At 35.5% G+C, this 18,089-nt stretch overlaps 1 protein-coding gene across 12 annotated transcripts in view; it reads right to left on the reverse strand.

The window, feature by feature from the left end:
* The window catches only part of MTF2 (metal response element binding transcription factor 2), a 78,030-nt gene that overhangs the window by 34,120 nt on the left and 25,821 nt on the right, over positions 1 to 18,089 (reverse strand). For 11 of the 12 annotated variants that reach the window (XR_007411483.1, XR_007411484.1, XM_049111670.1 and 8 more), the window contains 7 exons: positions 9,148 to 9,346; positions 8,934 to 9,015; positions 4,870 to 4,965; positions 4,533 to 4,633; positions 4,000 to 4,148; positions 1,580 to 1,675; positions 379 to 447 (listed from right to left, as the gene is read on the reverse strand). Coding sequence is in view for 10 of the 12 variants with exons in the window: in XM_049111670.1 (XP_048967627.1) it covers positions 379 to 447; positions 1,580 to 1,675; positions 4,000 to 4,148; positions 4,533 to 4,633; positions 4,870 to 4,965; positions 8,934 to 9,015; positions 9,148 to 9,346 (792 nt within the window). In the remaining 2 variants the exon portion in view is untranslated. The remainder of the gene's footprint in view (positions 1 to 378; positions 448 to 1,579; positions 1,676 to 3,999; positions 4,149 to 4,532; positions 4,634 to 4,869; positions 4,966 to 8,933; positions 9,016 to 9,147; positions 9,347 to 18,089) is intronic. The other variant, XM_035718019.2, reaches the window with a different exon arrangement.

An 18,089-nucleotide genomic window follows, 5' to 3' on the forward strand; every position in this document is an offset into this window, starting at 1 on the left:
AATTCATCAAACTTCCCATACCCAAGAATTACACCAAAGCAGAAACTGGCATATTAGGTATAAGACCTCTCTCCTCTATTGTATGCTATTCTGACGACCCAAAAGAATTAAAAACATGAATAAGAATTTAAGAATCTAAAAAATATGTAAAGCTACATTTTATGCATTAGAAAATAACTGGCTTTATTATTTTAGCAAGATGACTAGATAATCTTTAGTGAAATGACATCAGATTTAAGGATAAATAAAAGAAATAAAGACAGGCATAAAGAAAAGCGATTTTTTATTTAAACCAAGTTACTGTATACAGAATGTTTCACCCTGTAGGTTTAAGAACATGGCCCTTTACTGCTCCTTAACAGAAATGTCCATACTTACCACTGTAATGGTAGACGTTTGAGGTATTCTGGTCCAGAACTGCAGACAGAGCAAATAAACGTATAAAACCTAAGGAAAAAAGAATGTTGAATAATCAAGGGTATACATAAATTATCCAACAGTTAAAACTAATATTCAGCAGGTACATATCCTACAATAGTTGTGTGATACACAAAGTATAATTTGAATTATGATATTGTGATTTAAAGTTTTCCAGTAACAACAGATGAATAGTTCATAATGGGGGGGGGGGGGCAAAGGCAGTATTTTTTACCCATTAGACATTCAGAGTTCACATACAGACTCATACACAGGTATAGTTTACTAATGGTTTGTGTGCACCATGAATTGCAAATAGCAGCCCCCATATACAATGTTATATTCAATGCTCTAAACAATCTGGTAAAATAAAAGGAGATAAGCTGATCTTCCGAAGTTCTGAAGGATAGTAAGCAGCATAAGCAGCATTTAAACCCAGATTTTTACACCAAGTTCAGTGCCCTTTCATTTTTCTTCCTAGAGCCCTCTACTATTCCACTTTCTCCTAATCCAGAAAGTACAGTGGGTCTGCTTTTGTAAAATCTTTAGATCGAAGGTGTAAATTTTGTACCAAAATTCTGTGGCCTTTTCCAATTTTCTGTCATAGGATCCATTTGAGGTTCTTTAAAGGAAGGTACCAATGGGAATAGTTTAGAGCATTGTGGGGCAATAGGAATAAATATAATCACTGATCAAATACTTAAAATTGTTCTGGAATAACATCTAAAAGCACAAAAATTATTTGTATTTAAAATTATGCATAATTCTAGTATATCATTCAGTATTTTCCCTCTAAGGTGACTCCTTAAAAAAAAATTTAAAAAATAAGGTGACTCTGCAAATCACCGCTGCAATGACATTTAGAAATCTGAAACTGCGGGATCCCTGGGTGGCGCAGCGGTTTGGCGCCTGCCTTTGGCCCGGGGCGCGATCCTGGAGGCCTGGGATGGAGTCCCACGTCGGGCACCCTGCATGGAGCCTGCTTCTCCCTCTGCCTGTGTCTCTGCCTCTCTGTCTCTCTCTGTGTGACTATCATGAATAAATAAATAAAATCTTTAAAAAAAAAAAAAAAGAAATCTGAAACTGCAAACATAACTACAGTATAAAAGCTAAAAAAAAAATTTTTTTAAGTCAATTGGTAAAGGTCAAATACCCTTCTCACCTGTCTCCAAATAGCATTGGCTTTTGAAGGCATTGCACACAAGCCTCATGAAACCACTGCTTACATTTGCAGCATTGTAGCATCTTTAAATACCAGCTATAACAAGAGAGTTAAGGTTAAAATTACTACCTTTGGAAATAAACTTTTAAAAACAAAACCAAACCAAAAGTTGCATTATAACAAAATAGTTCTGATTACACTATGACATTTTTGCTATAGTTAGCATTAAATTTTTTCTTTCCCAAAAAGGCTACTGATGAATGATTTCACCCCTCTTTTCTTATCCACGAAGATTTATATAAGCTCTTTAAAGATACATGTACTATTTCCAGTCAACAAATGCCTGGTTCCTACACTAGTAAAGAATCTCAAAAAACAACCTAGGATTTTTTTTCACATTAACTCTCTACACTGAATAAGGAGAGATTAGTTTCAGAAGTTACTGATGTATGCAGCTACTTGCCCCATATACCAAATAGTCACAGGCAGCTTTGTTTCTTCAGTGTTTCCATTATTTTTGTCCATTATGATGAGAAGGAATAAGAATAGGAATTTAATAAATTTGGTTAACAAAATTGTAAGTCTAATCAAAGACTCTACCAAATGTAAAGGCTTTGTGGCAGGTTTTGTTCTTTTTCAGATAGCTGAAGAAGCTAAGAAAACCGAATCTCTAGCCTAAGGATATCGTCTATTTTCAGCTAGTATATGGTTTTGATATACTGATATCTTTGCCACCCAAATAATGCCTTTTCTTCCAATAATTATTTTGCTCAACAAGTGAGTACCCCATTAACTGTAAGCCATATGTACACAAAGACAAGAAGACTGATATTAAGTAAGGTTATTCATTCATCAAAAGACTAATAAATACTAATTATGTTCCAGGTACTTAGCTAGGTCCCTGCTAAAGTTAGAGTGGCTAGCAATATTAAACACAGTTCATGTGGTCATGGTATTTAAAGAACAACAAATGATCCACCTCATAAAATGCCTATGACAACTTCCACCAATTTTGAGCAATACTTTAAACTAAATGGCAGGTGTAAACTGAGTAAAGGAAATGATCACTCTCTATCATTATTCACTGTATCTCCTTTATAAGTGATTAAAGAAACTAGACAAATATTTCTTAAAAATCTGCACATGACCAAAAACTAAGAATTGTTATAAAAATGTTAAATCAAAAAAACTCCATTAAGTACTAAAGATTAAGCAGAATGAAGACCTAAAAATTCATTCATCTATACATTCACTTATTCATGTTTCATCACTGAACAACGTATATCTCAGTCATGGTAAACTTTTAAAGACATTTTCTATCCATGCATTTGAACACGTTAGTGACAATGACTGTCATTTAATGACAATGACTATCCCAGCATTCTCCTAAACAGCACCCTTATCAGGCGCCTGGGTGGTTCAGTTTGTTAAGCATCTGACTTTGGCTCAGGACATCTCTAGGTCCTCAGACTGAGCCCTGCGTCTGGCTTCCTGCTCAATGGGAAGTCTGCTTGTCCCTCTCTCTCTGCCCCTCCTCACCCCTCATTCTCTCTCTGCTGCTCTCTCAAATAAATAAAATCTTTTAAAAAAGTAATTAAATAAATGGCACCCTTGCCTTAAGAGAAACACTGAGTCTGGAAGGAAGAAAGACACAAAAATCCAATAATTACAATCTAAAAGAGTGAAATATAAAATGATTCACTAGTCATTTTTTTTAAATGTAGTACAAATACATGATGTATGACTTGGCTTAATGAGATTATTAAAAAAAAATTAAGAATTAGAAGTATCAGTTGACCACCACAAACCCAAAATGAGCCAAAAAAAATAAAATGGGACAACTCAAGAGAAATAATATGTACAATCTTTCCTTAAACAACAGAAGTATACCGTTCTGAACTCTAACAGCTCAATTATATTCTAAGGCTATTCTTAGAAACACTGTATTTTCTAATCATAACACCGTATTTCAAGATTAACTTTCAAAAACTGGAGAGCAACAAAGACAGAGGTTAGATGTCATGTTGCAAAGAATGTTTGATCATAATGGAGATTTTAACCTGGAAAAAAAACTATTGGTACGAATCATGAGAGTAGGAAATATGATTGCTCGATTGAAATATTTTAAGAGTTACCTCCTAAGAAAGATAAGATGTACCCATTTAGTTCCAAAGAGCAAAAGTAGGACCAGTGACCAGCAGTTAAAGATAAATTTCTAAACATTCTTAGACTCATTTATTTAGCTCATATTCCATGATAAAGATGACTATAACTATGGCCTCTAATTTTCTCCCCTAATTTTCTTTATTGATATTTTCATGCATTTACAATTCACTACCATTCTCACACCACAATCAATAACAAAAATAAAGAATATAAACAAAAATCACTTAAGGGGCATAAAATAACTATTTACTTACTCTCCAGGGCCTCCACAATAGCAATAACATTGCTGGACATTGGTTTTATGACCTGCATCCCATTCAAGGTCTGCCACACTATAGGGTAATGTCTGCTTCATGACTTGCAATGCTTTGGCATTTGGTCCTTTCTTAAGCGCACCACCCCTCTATATTAGAGGGAAAAAGTTATTTAAATGAATGAAGGATAAAATTTTAAATACAATTCTTTAACATAAAAATGATTCTGAAACTTCCGAAGAAATTTCCATTCTAAATTTCTTACCATATCACAGACTGTTTGACTAATAATAATCTTTATTTTGTCTTTCAAATTATTGCCCCAATTCCAAGACCACTCACTATCAGAAAATAAGTGCAAGGATAGCTGCAAGTCACTTAAGCATCATTAGTCAAACAATAAGCATCACCTCTTTCTACCCAGCATTGATTGCTCATTTCAGTCACATAAACTTTGAACATACACAATCATTACGTTGAGAATGCCTTACAAATTCCATTTAGGGCTTTAGCCCAAAACACTTAAAAGATACCTTTGTTGTTGTTGCAAAAACACACTGTCGACAGAGCCATTTTTCATCTGAATCAATCACACTGGAATCAATATGAGGTGTGTGACACAACTGATGATATCCTTAATATCAAAAAAAGCATAAAGCAAATTCTATTTTATTAATAAATACTGCAACACAATTTCAAGAAGGCATTTCAGTACTCTTCGCCTACATTAATATATTTACAATTGATGAATAAATTTATGATAACAGCTTCAAATTATCAATGTAAAGTATTTTTAATCATTAATTTTCAACAGGAGCATTAAGTAGGTAATAAAGCTTTTCCACAAGATTAAAGGAAATAAAGGTTTACCTTGGCCACACTTATCACAAATAACCATTTCATTGGGAGCTTCTGAATACTCTTCTTGACATATTGTACAGACCATTTCCCCACTACCAGTGGCTCCTAAAATGTTGAAAATATATATTAAAAGACAGTCATAATATAGAAGTATCTCATATAACAAAGCTACTTTTTTGACTCAGTGGGTAGCCCACAATGGCAATATTTATTCACTAGATCATAATGATTTCTTCTCAAGACAAAGTACTATCTATAAAATGCTATCTCTATGCCCCCTCTGTCCCTCCCACTTGAACTTAAGATACCTAACTACCTACATTGATAATTTAACCTGTTTTTACAGCAGAGGGCATAATGCAAACTGCTCTCAGGCAAATCTCTTATCATTCACTTCTAACATTACTACTCCCCTGCTGGACAAGAAGATGGGATGTTTTGTGAACACTCCAACTATTCTCCAGACTACACATCTACCTATATACATATATTCACTTACCCTACACTGCCTACCATCATGAGACTAAAGAAAGAGGGCAAAGAAGATAATGTCAGTGACTTCTTTGTGGATTCAATACATTTCTTTTTATTTACTAACTTATGAAAGAAGCTGAACTCCAATGATTTAATCTCCCATTTCTGAAATCTGGAAATATGGTGTCCAATAGAATATCCTAACAAAATCTCAATGCAACAAACGTCAAGCTGTTTCACAGTTACTAATTGTATTTTTTACCTGAATAGGTAAATTATTTCTTTAGGCATTTTTACTCCAAAAACAATTTTATTATTAAAAAACAAAAACAAAAACAATTGTATTCTACAGAATTTAGAATATGATTTTAACGTTCTAACATCATTATTCCCAGTATCCAAAAACAATTTTATTATTAAAAAACCAAAACAAAAACAACTGTATTCTACAGAATTTAGAATATGATTTTAATGTTCTAACATCATTATTCCCAGTATTCTCTTCTCATCAATTTCATAGTTAAAGTACACAGTATATTCATTGGTCAACAATAATAAAAATGTACCTTTATGGGCAATCAGCCGGCCAGGTATTGTTAGGCTCTTGACATATATTACTTTGTTTAATTCTAAAATTATTAGAATTTTAGAGTATCTCACTTATAGAGAGGAACTGAGGCTCAGAAAGATAAACTAACCAACCCAAGGACTCTTAGAAAGTATCAAGGCTAGGATTCAAATCCAGATATGCCAGAGTCCATACTCTCTCCACTGTGAGTTCCTTCCTTCTTTTCATTATTTTGTCCTATTTTTTCTATCAAAAGTATTATTCACACTGCTATTTTCAAAATTATAACTTCTAATAGTTGTATAATATTACATCCAGTGGAAATAACCAAATTTACTTTATTACACCTCTACTCTTAGATCTGTAAGTTAACAAATTTTTTATTTGTTCATTTTTTGCAGTTTTTCTTGTCTTTTGGTCTCTCGTCCTCTCACCCTCTCTCTCCCAGGCATTGTTTACTTCTTTGTACACTTGGAAGGACACAGCCTCCATAGCTTCTAAGTTTATGATTCCAGTCAGGAGAGCAACCAGACTGAGCCTGGCACCTCTCAGTCCAAGTCTGCAATTACTGACAGCCCCAGGTTTTGTCTTAGGTATATCAATTTTGTTGTTTTTGTTAAAATAAAACTACAGTAAATACTTTCCACCTACCTTTTCATTTGAATTATTTCTTTTGAATAAACTGCTAGAACTGCATATGCAGTATCGATTAAAGAATATAAAACATTAATGTAATTGTTAAAGTAATATTTAAGATAAAAATTATTTTCACAGAAACCATAATATTGTTAAATTTTAAAATCCTTTTAAATTTGTTTTAACCTATCTCCCTTTTGTAATGCACTTTTCTTTCACTACTAACATGACTATATATTTTTCCTTATTTACATAAAATTTTTAAGAGTCTTACTAGACAGGTGAAATTAATCCAATTTATCAAGTTATTTTGATATATATCTATTGTTAGCAAGTTTCTTACAGAAAGAAAATTACTAAAGCTACTCTCCTACATTGAAATCTGCCATAGTGCAGTATTTAGTTTCACTTGGTCATTCTATAACAATTACATGTGTGCTTTTTGGGTGCTATAAAGAGTTAAATAGGGGTGCCTGGGTGGCACAGTGGGTTTAGCATTGGACTCTTGGTTTAGGCTCAGGTCATGATCCTAGGATCGTGAGTCTGAGGTCTGCATTGGGTCCTATGCTCAGCACAGAGTCTGCCTGAGTTTCTCTCTCTCTCTCATTCTGTCCCTTTCCCCTATGAATGGGCACACACTCTCTCTCTCAAATAAATAAAAAAAAAATTTTTTTTAAAGGGTTAAATAGCTAAGGAGTGATCCTTTTTTTCTTTTCAATTCTAAGGATAATAATTTTTAAAAAGCCAGTCAGCAAAAACAATCACAGACCACTTAGCTGATAAACTGGGTGCAACACATATTGGACAGTACTTCTTACTGTAACAACTTTCTATATGTACTACTGACATTTTTCTTCCTGTCTGGAAGGAAGGAGTAGAGAGAGGGAAGAAAGGAGACAGAAAGATCTATTTTTAACCTGCAAGAACCCTGAAAAGTTGAGAGAGTCACATAACTAACAGGGGAACAGAAGCAGTATAACATGTTTCAGTCCTACCACAGAGAAAAACTGAAGTTTACAAACTAAGAAAGAAAAAATTCTGTATGCAGGGTAACAAGACCTGCTCAGTATCACTACTGTTGGAGAACTATCCTCCTATCCCTTTCCTCATTGACTCAATTTCAGGTTCAAAACATATTTTCAGTACTTTAAACTGATTAGTCTTAAAAACTATAAAAAATTTGTCTTAAAAGACATTTTACTAGAGTTACGAGCTATTGAGTTCCCCAGCAAAGCCTGAGTACCAAACTATGTATATGGTAATTAGAAATTCTAATTCTTTTACCAAAACTTTCTTAGTCTTTAAAAAAATTATGAAATGAAGAAATAGAACACAGTAGTAACCTACCACAGAGTTCCACTTGGGATTCAAATTAAAAACCCAAGCACTAAGTACTTTAGAAAGATATCCAACCTTCAGGGAAAGAAAATTTACGTCTCCTTTCTACAAGATATGAAACACAGGTCTTATCGCAATTAAAAAAAAAAAGTGGGGGTTTGGTATACAACTAAAATATTTAGATTTTTTTTAAAAAGATTTTATTTACTTATTCATGAGAGATAGAGAGAGAGAGAGAAGCAGAGACACAGGCAAAGGGAGAAGCAGGCTCCATGCAGGGAGCCCGACACGGGACTCGATCTCGGGTCTCCAGGATCACACCCTGGGCTGAAAGCAGCACTAAACCACTGAGCCACCCGGGCTGCCCAATACTTAGATTTTTAATAATCATAATTTATAAATCACTTTTCATGAAATATCTAGAATAACACGTTTATATGGCAGATTCAAAGGGCATACGTAATTATAGAAATTATTACAATAAAATAGAAAGCATTACAAGAAACATACCTATAACCAAACCAAGTCATACCTGTATTCATTTTTACTTCTACACAAATACAGAATAATTTTCCCATCTAAACATTAAAAATTCTAATTAACCGATCATTTCAAATCATTCTTATTAATGAATACTTCTAATACTCTAAACCTGTTTAAAATACCCTAATTTCCCCCAAAACATCTGGCAAATAGTATGTTCTCAATAAATATTAGCTCTCTGCATTACTTTTACTAATATAAGCAAGTAACAGTTAAATTGAAGCCCAAAGTATTTCCATATCAGTGGCTAAAAATTTTTCTTCAGAGTTATTAGATGGGTCCTAACAATAGTTCATAGATGTGCATCACTGATGCATCTGTTCTTTAGTCTATCACTACTCTAACAAGAATAATCCCTATTCTTACAGGGTCAATGACATAGATTATAACTCCTTGAGGACTGTGAAGAATACATTTTCTCAAAAGTGATTCAGAGTTACTCAATAGAAAATGACAGGCTAAAGGAAATCAAATTTTAGTGTAAATCATGTTCAAGAGAAATAGAAGCACCTGCCTGTTTGAATGTCCTTCCAGAGAACCCAAGATTTAGAACTGTCTTCAAATATGATGAAGCAGCTCTGTTTCAATATGTTTATCTGAAATATAAAGGAATTATGGTGATTTCCTTTTAAGTCAAAAACTAAGTTTTGAAGTTAAATTTATAATTCAAAATTATTAAAAGTTTACTGCAAAAAAAAAACAGCAAAAGATATATAAAGGTAACTTGCCTTTTTGATAGTTCCAAGATAAAACAAGCCATCTGACCATCTAGCTAGGACATCCTGACCCTCTTCAAATTTACATGCTGGCTTTTTGACTTTATGTCCATCCTGTAAAGACAGCTTGGTCAAGGATGTTGGGGTCTTTTGGTTTCGACGTAAAGGAGACCGCTTGTGGACCAGTGAATTACCTGCCCCTGTAGAGTCTCTGTTTAGGAAGTAAAAGACCATACATAAGATTAACTTACTTATAGAGCTTATTTATGATATGCTTTATATATTAATCAAAAATTTTGATTTATTAAGAACCTTAAATTGGAGAAAAATATAATAGGTAACCTCAAATCACAAATGCTCTCTAGGAACAAATAACTTTAAAAGAAAATGGTAGATGTTCTCAATATTCATTCAGTGCCTACTTTTACTGAGGCAAGGATTCAGCAACCACTCCAAGATCACACATATTCAGGTCAACTATTATCAATATAACAGCTCTAAACCGAAGTAGGTAAGCCACAGTCTTGAGCAAAGGATGCCTTAAATCTCATGACTGGGTTTAAATAAACTAAAAGAAGTTACATGGCACATTCCATAAGCACATGAGAAAGAATAAAAATGATTAGGCCACACATAGTAAAAACACACTGACCAATGACTTTGGGGTGGTTACATATATTCAATTCATTGGAAGAGTAGTGATGACCTCCTTTCAGGGAACCCTACTGAATTAAGTCTTGTATATTAATGAGAACATGTCCCAAGTCCCTCAAATACAAAGATTAAGAGTTTATAAAAATTAAGAACTACCAATTTCACAAAATCATATTCAAACGAGAGGTATAACATCACTTACATTTTTTAACCAAGACTCCAAAATTGTATCCCAAAAATACATTATAATTTGCATATTAATTATTCCACAAACAGCACAGCATATCCATAGCATAACTACTATCAACTTTTCTCAAAGGTAACAAAGTACTGTTTGTTTTGTTTCACTTTCTTTACTTAGATGCTTTACTAATTAAACATACAACAATGTATAAAACTAGACAGTAACTGAAAAGTAGATAGTATAAAAGTTAAGTAAAAATAAAACAAGTAGGGACCCCTGGGTGGTTCAGCGGTTGAGGGTGTGCCTTTGGCTCAGGGCATGATCCTGAAGTATTGGGATCGAGTCCCACATCAGGCTCCCTCATGGAGTCTGCTTCTCCCTCTGCCTATCTCTGCCTCTCTCTCTTTGTGTCTCTCATGTATAAATAAATAAATAATCTTAAAAAAAGAAACAAACAAGTAGGTGGGACGCCTCGGTGGCTCAGCGGTTGATCAGTTGAACGTTCTGCCTTTGGCCCAGGGTGTGATTCTGGAGTCCCGGGATTGAGTCCCACCATCAGGCTTCCTGCATGGAGCCTGCTTCTCTCTCGCCTATGTGTCTCTCATGAATAAATAAAATCTTTAAAAAATTAACAATAAAAAATAAGTAGGGAAGAAAAAATGTTTCAATAGCTAGGAATTGGAACTACCCTACTGCAATACCTAAGAATACACAAATTCAAGGAAATTCTTGTCATCAGCTTGAACATGGATGAACCTTGAAGACATTTTGCTAAGCAAAATAAGCCAGATAAAAAGAACAAGTATTGTATAATCCCACTTATATGATGTAATTAGAGTATCAAATTCATTGAGACAGAGAGCAAAATGGTGGTTGCCTGGAGCCAGGAGGAGGTCAGCATGCAGAGCTGGTGTTTAAAGAGTAGTACAGAGTTTCAGTTTGAAAGATACTGTATTTTTTTTCAAGTTTTTATTTAAATCCCAGTTAAAAAATAACATCAGGGCAGCCCTGGTGGCTTAGCGGTTTAGCGCTGCCATCCGCCCAGGGTGTGATCCTGGAGTCCCGGGATCAAGTCCCACATCAGGCTCCCTGCATGGAGCCTGCTTCTCCCTCTGCCTGTGGTCTCTGCCTCTCTCTGTGTGTGTCTTTCAAGAATAAATAAATAAAATCTCAAGGAAAAAAAAAATAATGTTCTTAAGTGAAACAGGGTTTTCTCTGTGTGTGTGGGCACGTTGATGTATATGGAGGGTTTTTTGTTTTTGTTTTTACTGTAAGTGCTCAACAATAAAAAATATTGCCTTGTTTATGCTAATGTACACAGAAGTTTGACCAAACATTGTTTTCATGCCATCTATACAGAGATCAACACAGTGAAGAAGGCAAATAACATCTAAGTATTAAGAAAATAATTTTGATCTTTCAAACTTCTACAAGGATCTATTGTAGTAATGGATGTAGTGTAGTGTGATCCATCTCACACTATGAGAACCATGCTCTAAATAAAAGAATATATGTTATATGTATCTAAATAAAGGGACTATGTCTGCCATAGATAGCTGTAAGGAAAAGGCATTTAGTATGATGATTAAGGAGTTAAAAGTCTGACAAGATGAGTGCTAGAGAGAAAAATGGAGAATGAATAACTACCATTAATCTTACCAACCGGAGTGCTCAATGCTAGGCTGAGAATCTTCTTTCACTAGACACTAAACAACTTATTGCCTTCAAATCACAATATGAAAATGACTCGTATCACAGTAAGTACTTTCTGGAAAACTATAAATCCAGGGCACCTGGGTGGCTCTGTCGGTTAAGCTTCTGCCTTCAGCTGAGGTCATGATCTCAGGGTCTTGGAATTGAGAACCACACTGGGCTCCCTGCTCAGCAGGGAGTCTGCTTTTACCTCTGCTCCTCCCCCCATTTGTGTGCACAGCAAGCAATATAATTAATTATAGGTGAAAAATGACTTAATAGAATGCCAGGGTGGCTACTCGGACCTAGAATCTTCCAATTCTAGACTGGAAAATGTACAAAAATCAAAATTGCAAACATTCCCAGATTGGTTTTGTATGCTATGCTATTACTTCAACAGATTCTTTTTCACAACTGTCTCCCACCTTACTCTCTTAAAATGTTATAAGGATCTTTGAGGGAAAAGAGAACAACTAAAATTCCCTTGTTTCCTTATGCTCCCTGCTCCCTTCCACCACACTCCCATTTTCTTTCCTCCCATTCAGAGCCAAATCTTTGGAGGAAATTTACACACTTCCAACTCTCTCTACTATATTCTTCCCCATTTACTCTTCAGCCCACTGCAACACAAATCACTGTTCCCTCACTCAAATACTCCACACCAAAAACAGGGAATGTGTCTGTCTTACAATGCTCTGCATAGGGCATGATACATAAAAGGCAGAAAGGTTATATGGAAATGTATAAAGTTGAAGCAATTCAAGAAAAATCTATATTTAAAGAGTTATATTATTTCTAAAAATGATTGCATGCACAAATAATCTGTTTTGTTCTGAATAAACAATAGAATCTAATTCACATACCACAACAAATACAATCTTTTATTCACATAAACATGAAGAATATAAATCATACAAAACTGCATTAATAAACCGGTATTTATGGAAAGTATTATCCTTTTAGAATTTTTGCCCAAAGAAACTAACAAAAAATAAAGCAAGAAAGTAAAGCAAATGACCTATAATATAGCACAACTCAAATGTAATAAGGATAAACACTACATTTATTCCTCCCCCAAGGTTATTTCACCCATTATTGTCACTGATTACTTCCCTCTTCTCTAGAATGTGACCTTTATTAGAAGCCGGATTAGTTTTTCTAATTTTAGAATTTATTATTTCCTTTCTGATTAAAGGTAAACATAAAATGGTAAATAATACAGAAAGAGTGGAAAATGAAAATTTTCCATGTTACTTCCTCCCACAAAAGAACTGTTAATCTCCTGACTTTTCTTATGTAAATACCACATACAAAGACATAATTAATGTTTTAATAAAGAGCGGAATATTAAATATACCGTTCTATAACTTATCATACATATAGTAATGTATCTTGACAATGTTATATCCATTTATGTAAGTATAAAACAAAAGTATGTAAGATAATTGTTTCTTCAAATGCCAAGCTACTTTCCAAATACAACCCAACTGAAGAACATTTAGTATGTTTTCAATGTTTTACTATTACAAGCAATATAAAGCTCATCCTTTTATTTTTTTTTTAATTTTTATTTATTTATGATAGAGAGAGAGAGAGAGAGAGAGGCGCAGAGACACAGGCAGAGGGAGAAGCAGGCTCCATGCACCAGGAGCCCGACGTGGGATTCGATCCCGGGTCTCCAGGATCGCGCCCTGGGCCAAAGGCAGGCGCCAAACCACTGCGCCACCCAGGGATCCCAAGCTCATCCTTTTACATTTTTAAGTGTTTCTGCCACTACATGAGATAAATTAATAAAAAATAATTACTGTATCAGAGAATATACACATTTTTCCCTTTTTGCTGTAGAAAATTACAAACATATGCAAAAGCAGACCAAACAAGTATAACAAATCATCAGGTACTCACCACCCAGTTTCAATTATCATCTCATGGCCAAAACTACTTCATTTAAACACCCCATTTTACATTATATGTATTTTAAATTACAATATCAAATGAATCTCCAAAAAAGTAGTCTCACTGACACTACCACAACAGTACTTGAAGGCCCATACCTTCACCAACAGTATTTATCCTTTTCCTATTCGACAGACAACACACACATACACACACACAGATTTCTATCTAAAGTTCTATTATTATTAGAAAAGGATTTTTTCCACAGGTTTGTTAATTTGTATGTCTTCTGAAACAGCAGATATCCTGTCTTTTTCTAAAACTGAAATGTTGGGATATATATATATATATTCTGTATATGCATATATATATGCATATACATATATATATATTCTGTATACGCATATATATATGCATATATATATACACACACACACACACACACACACACACACACTCAGCTGTCAGAAAGGACAAACACCTACCATTTGCTTTGATGTGGATGGAACTGGGAGGCATTACGCTGAGTGAAATAAGTGGAGAAAGACAATCATCATATGGTTTTAATCATATGTGGAATATAAGAAATAGTGAAAGGGACTACAAGGGAAAAGAGGGAAACTGGGGAAAAATTAGAGGAAGTCAAACCATGAAATTCCTAACTCTGGGAAACAGAGGGTGGGGAAAAGGAGTGACTAGGTGACAGGCACTAAGGAGGGCACTTGATGGGATGAGCATTGGGTGTTACATTATATGTTGGCAAACTGAATTTAAAGAAAAAAAAATCAGATCAGAGAAAATTTAAACAGAAAACCAAAGCAAATAAAGTAGTTGGTGTGCTTGCCCTTTTTCTTAAGCTGTGTACTCTCAACCTCTGTTGTTGGGTTATGTAAGGTGCCCATGTTCTTCTCAAGACCCATCAAATCTCCAGTCCATGCCTTTTTGTTTTTCATGTTACTAGTGCCAATAATACTGTTGCTTCTCCCAAATGGAGTTAGATAAAGTTAAATTTCATTCTACTGCCAAATAAAGTGCATATCCCCCACTTAACAAGGAAACTATCTGAATATTAATTACATGGGAGACCACAGACAGTTAATTTCTTTTGTCTACAATAATCTATGAGGCCAATATTAAAAAACATGGATTAAGAACTATTTTCTCAATAAATGGCAAAAAATATAAAGAAATTTGACTTTAAGGTTAATTATTTTTCCTTCAATAAATATTTAGTAAGTATCTGTTCTAAGCCTGGTGAATAAGATAGTCAAGGTCTCTATCCTCAGGGTCCAAGATTTTGATAGGGAAGACTCAACTAGACCTTCCTTCTTAAGTCTCTTTTCCTGATTCAACCTCACCCACCTAGTTCAGGTTAGATGTTCTCTTGGTATGCAATAGTTCTCCCATCACTGTATTTCTCATACTGTGTTCCAATTGCCTTAGTTCTCTTCATCTACTCTCCACTTCCTCAACAGTTTGTATTCGGAGGGAAAATGTCCCATTTTGTTTACCATTCCTTCCCCAGACCTAGCCTAGTGCCAGAATGTATTAAGAACATAATCAATAGCAAATTACCAATAGTTAACTGGTAATTTAATTAAAGGCAATCTCTTAAGAGCCAAATGCCACTACCCCAACATAGGACTTATCTCCCCATAAGGAACTTTCATCCCTCTGCTGCTGAGTTTCCCCTCCTATTCTCTGATAACCCAATCAGTCATGACTGATCCCCCACTAAGTCTCTAGTACCCTTATTACTACTCTTCAACCCATGAAGTTCCACTTGGCAGCAAAGGAAGGAAAACCTAGTCTCACTTTGCATTGTCACCCTCCAGTGGAACACTTCTCTCACTGACTCACCCTACTCCAAAAAGTCAAAAGAGTATGCAATTGCAGGAAATAACAGGGACTGCTACAAAAAAGAAGAAAATACTGATTTTGCCACTATCCTTTTATCTGTCCCGTCCTAACCAATCTCATCTCTTAAAAAACAAGAGCTGCCATCTATCCCAGGCTCTTTCACACAATTTCTTCCCATCTCAGGAAAAAGTAGTACATGTGTGGGTGAATCACATGTGAACGATATAACATAACCTAACAAGTGCCACATTTGGTGAGATTTTTCACAAGGATATGGTTAAACTCATGAGGCTGTGCAGGGCTGAACCAGGGCCCAGGTGCAAGCAGAAGACAATCTACTGAAGCTTGGGCCTGGATTAAAGGTATGGGAAAATAATTCTCTTTTATCTCTTGCAGAAGGTGTAAGTAAAATGAAGCTTGAGGCTGGCTAAATTCTTTTTGGTAGAGATTTCCTTGAAAGTAGAACATCAAAGAGGACCAGGGTGGGATCCCTGGGTGGCCCAGTGGTTTAGCGCCTGCCTTTGGCCCAGGGCGCGATCCTGGAGACCCGGGGTCGAATCCCACGTCAGGCTCCCGGTGCATGGAGCCTGCTTCTCCCTCTGCCTGTGTCTCTGCCTCTCTCTCTCTCTCTCACTGTGTGCCTATCATAAATAAATTAAAAAAAAAAAAATTTAAAAAAAAAAAAAAAAGAGGACCAGGGTCAGACTGAGAAAATAGAAATCATAAAGCAGGCACCTTAATGACTGGCTCTACTCTAATCCTTAGTTTTAGAAATTATAAAAACATAACAATGCATATTTTTAAAATTTCAAGTAGATAAAAAGGTTTAAAATGAAATGCAATAGTTGCCCACCCATCCCTTCCTACATCCCAATCTTGCTCTCCAGAGGTCGGTGCTTTCTTTCTTAACTCTTTCAGCTATTTCTTCTGGGAGGTTACCTCCGTAGCTCTAAATAATGTGCATGTGCTTATATTTCTCTTTTTAATGGATCTATTTCAAGTCTTTTTTTTAACTTTTTAAAAAAGATTTTATTTTACTTGAGAGAGTGTGATCGAGAGAGAGAGAGAGAGAGAGAGAGAGAGAGAGAGAGAACACTATTAGGAGGGGGAAGGGCAGAGGGAGATGGAGAACCAGACTTCCTACTAAGCAGGGAGCCTGATGCAAGGCTCAATCCCAGGACTCCCAGGACTGTAACCTGAGCTGAAGGCAAACACTTAACTGACTGGGGCGCCCACGTGCACCTCACATCTAACTTATTATTAAAAATTGCAGGGGAGGGATCCCTGGGTGGCGCAGCGGTTTGGCGCCTGCCTTTGGCCCAGGGCGCGATCCTGGAGACCCAGGATCGAATCCCACATCAGGCTCCCGGTGCACGGAGCCTGCTTCTCCCTCTGCCTATGTCTCTGCCTCTCTCTCTCTCTCTCTCTCTCTCTCTCTCTGTGACTATCATAAATAAATAAAAAAATTTAAAAAAAAAATTTTTTTTTTTAAAAATTGCAGGGGAGATCCCTGGGTGGCTCAGCGGTTTGGCACCTGCCTTTGGCCCAGGGGCGATCCTGGAGTTCTGTGATCGAGTCCCGCGTTGGGCTCCCAGCATGGGGCCTGCTTCTCCCTCCTCTTGTGTCTCTGCCTCTCTCTCTCTATGTCTATCATAAATAAATAAATAAATAAACAAACAAATAAATAAATAATCTTTAAAATAAAAAAAAATTGCAGGGCACATGGTTGGCTCAGTGGCTGAGCAGCTGCCTTTGGCGCAAGTCATGATCCCAGAGTCCTGGGATCAGTCCTGCATCAGGCTCCCACAAGAAGTTTACTTCTCCCTCTATGTCTCTTTGTCTCTGCGCCTCTCTTTCTGCGTCTCTCATGAATAAATAAAATCTTAAAAAAAAAAATGTAACTACCAACTCCCAAACTCTACAATCTTATTGGACTAATTTCATGAAATCAATAATGTGTTGATATGGATGGAACTGGAGGGTATTATGCCAAATGAACTAAGTCCATCAGAGAAAGACAATTATCATATGGTTTCACTCATATGTGGAATATAAAAAATAAGGAAAGGACCCACACATAAGGGAAAGGAAGAAATGAGTGGGGAAAAATTAGAGAAGCAGACAGACCATGAGACTCCTAACTCTGGGAAACAAAAAAGGGTTGCAGAAGGAGAGGTAGGTGGGGGGACAGGATAACTGGGTGACAAGCATTAAGGAGGGCACATGATGAGCACTGGGTGTTATACTACATGTTGGAAAACTGAACTTAGATAAAATATTAATAAATAAATAAAATTATGTTTTAACTAATTAAAACTATAAATATTCATCACCGCAAAGCTAAATGGCACACTTCCAACAAACAATCTTTCTTACTTTTTTTTTTCCTGGAATTGCTTATTAACGTGTTCCTTTGTTTCCTTGGTTTCAAATTGTCAAGAATTTATTAAAACCTTTTTCTCTACAGGTAACTCTTGCTTTTGGAGCTCTCCATATTCCTGCACCACTCTGCACTGATTACTCTCTAGGCCTTATCATCTTCAAAGTTTCTCTTATCACTCTATTTTCTTGATTATATATTCTTTTGTTGGAGCTATGGCTTACAATTAAAGGATATATACATGTACATTTTCTTTTTTATAACTTATTTTATTTTAGAGAGAGTGAG

Source organism: Canis lupus, chromosome 6, assembly GCF_003254725.2.
Source record: "Canis lupus dingo isolate Sandy chromosome 6, ASM325472v2, whole genome shotgun sequence".
Lineage (NCBI taxonomy): Eukaryota > Metazoa > Chordata > Mammalia > Carnivora > Canidae > Canis > Canis lupus.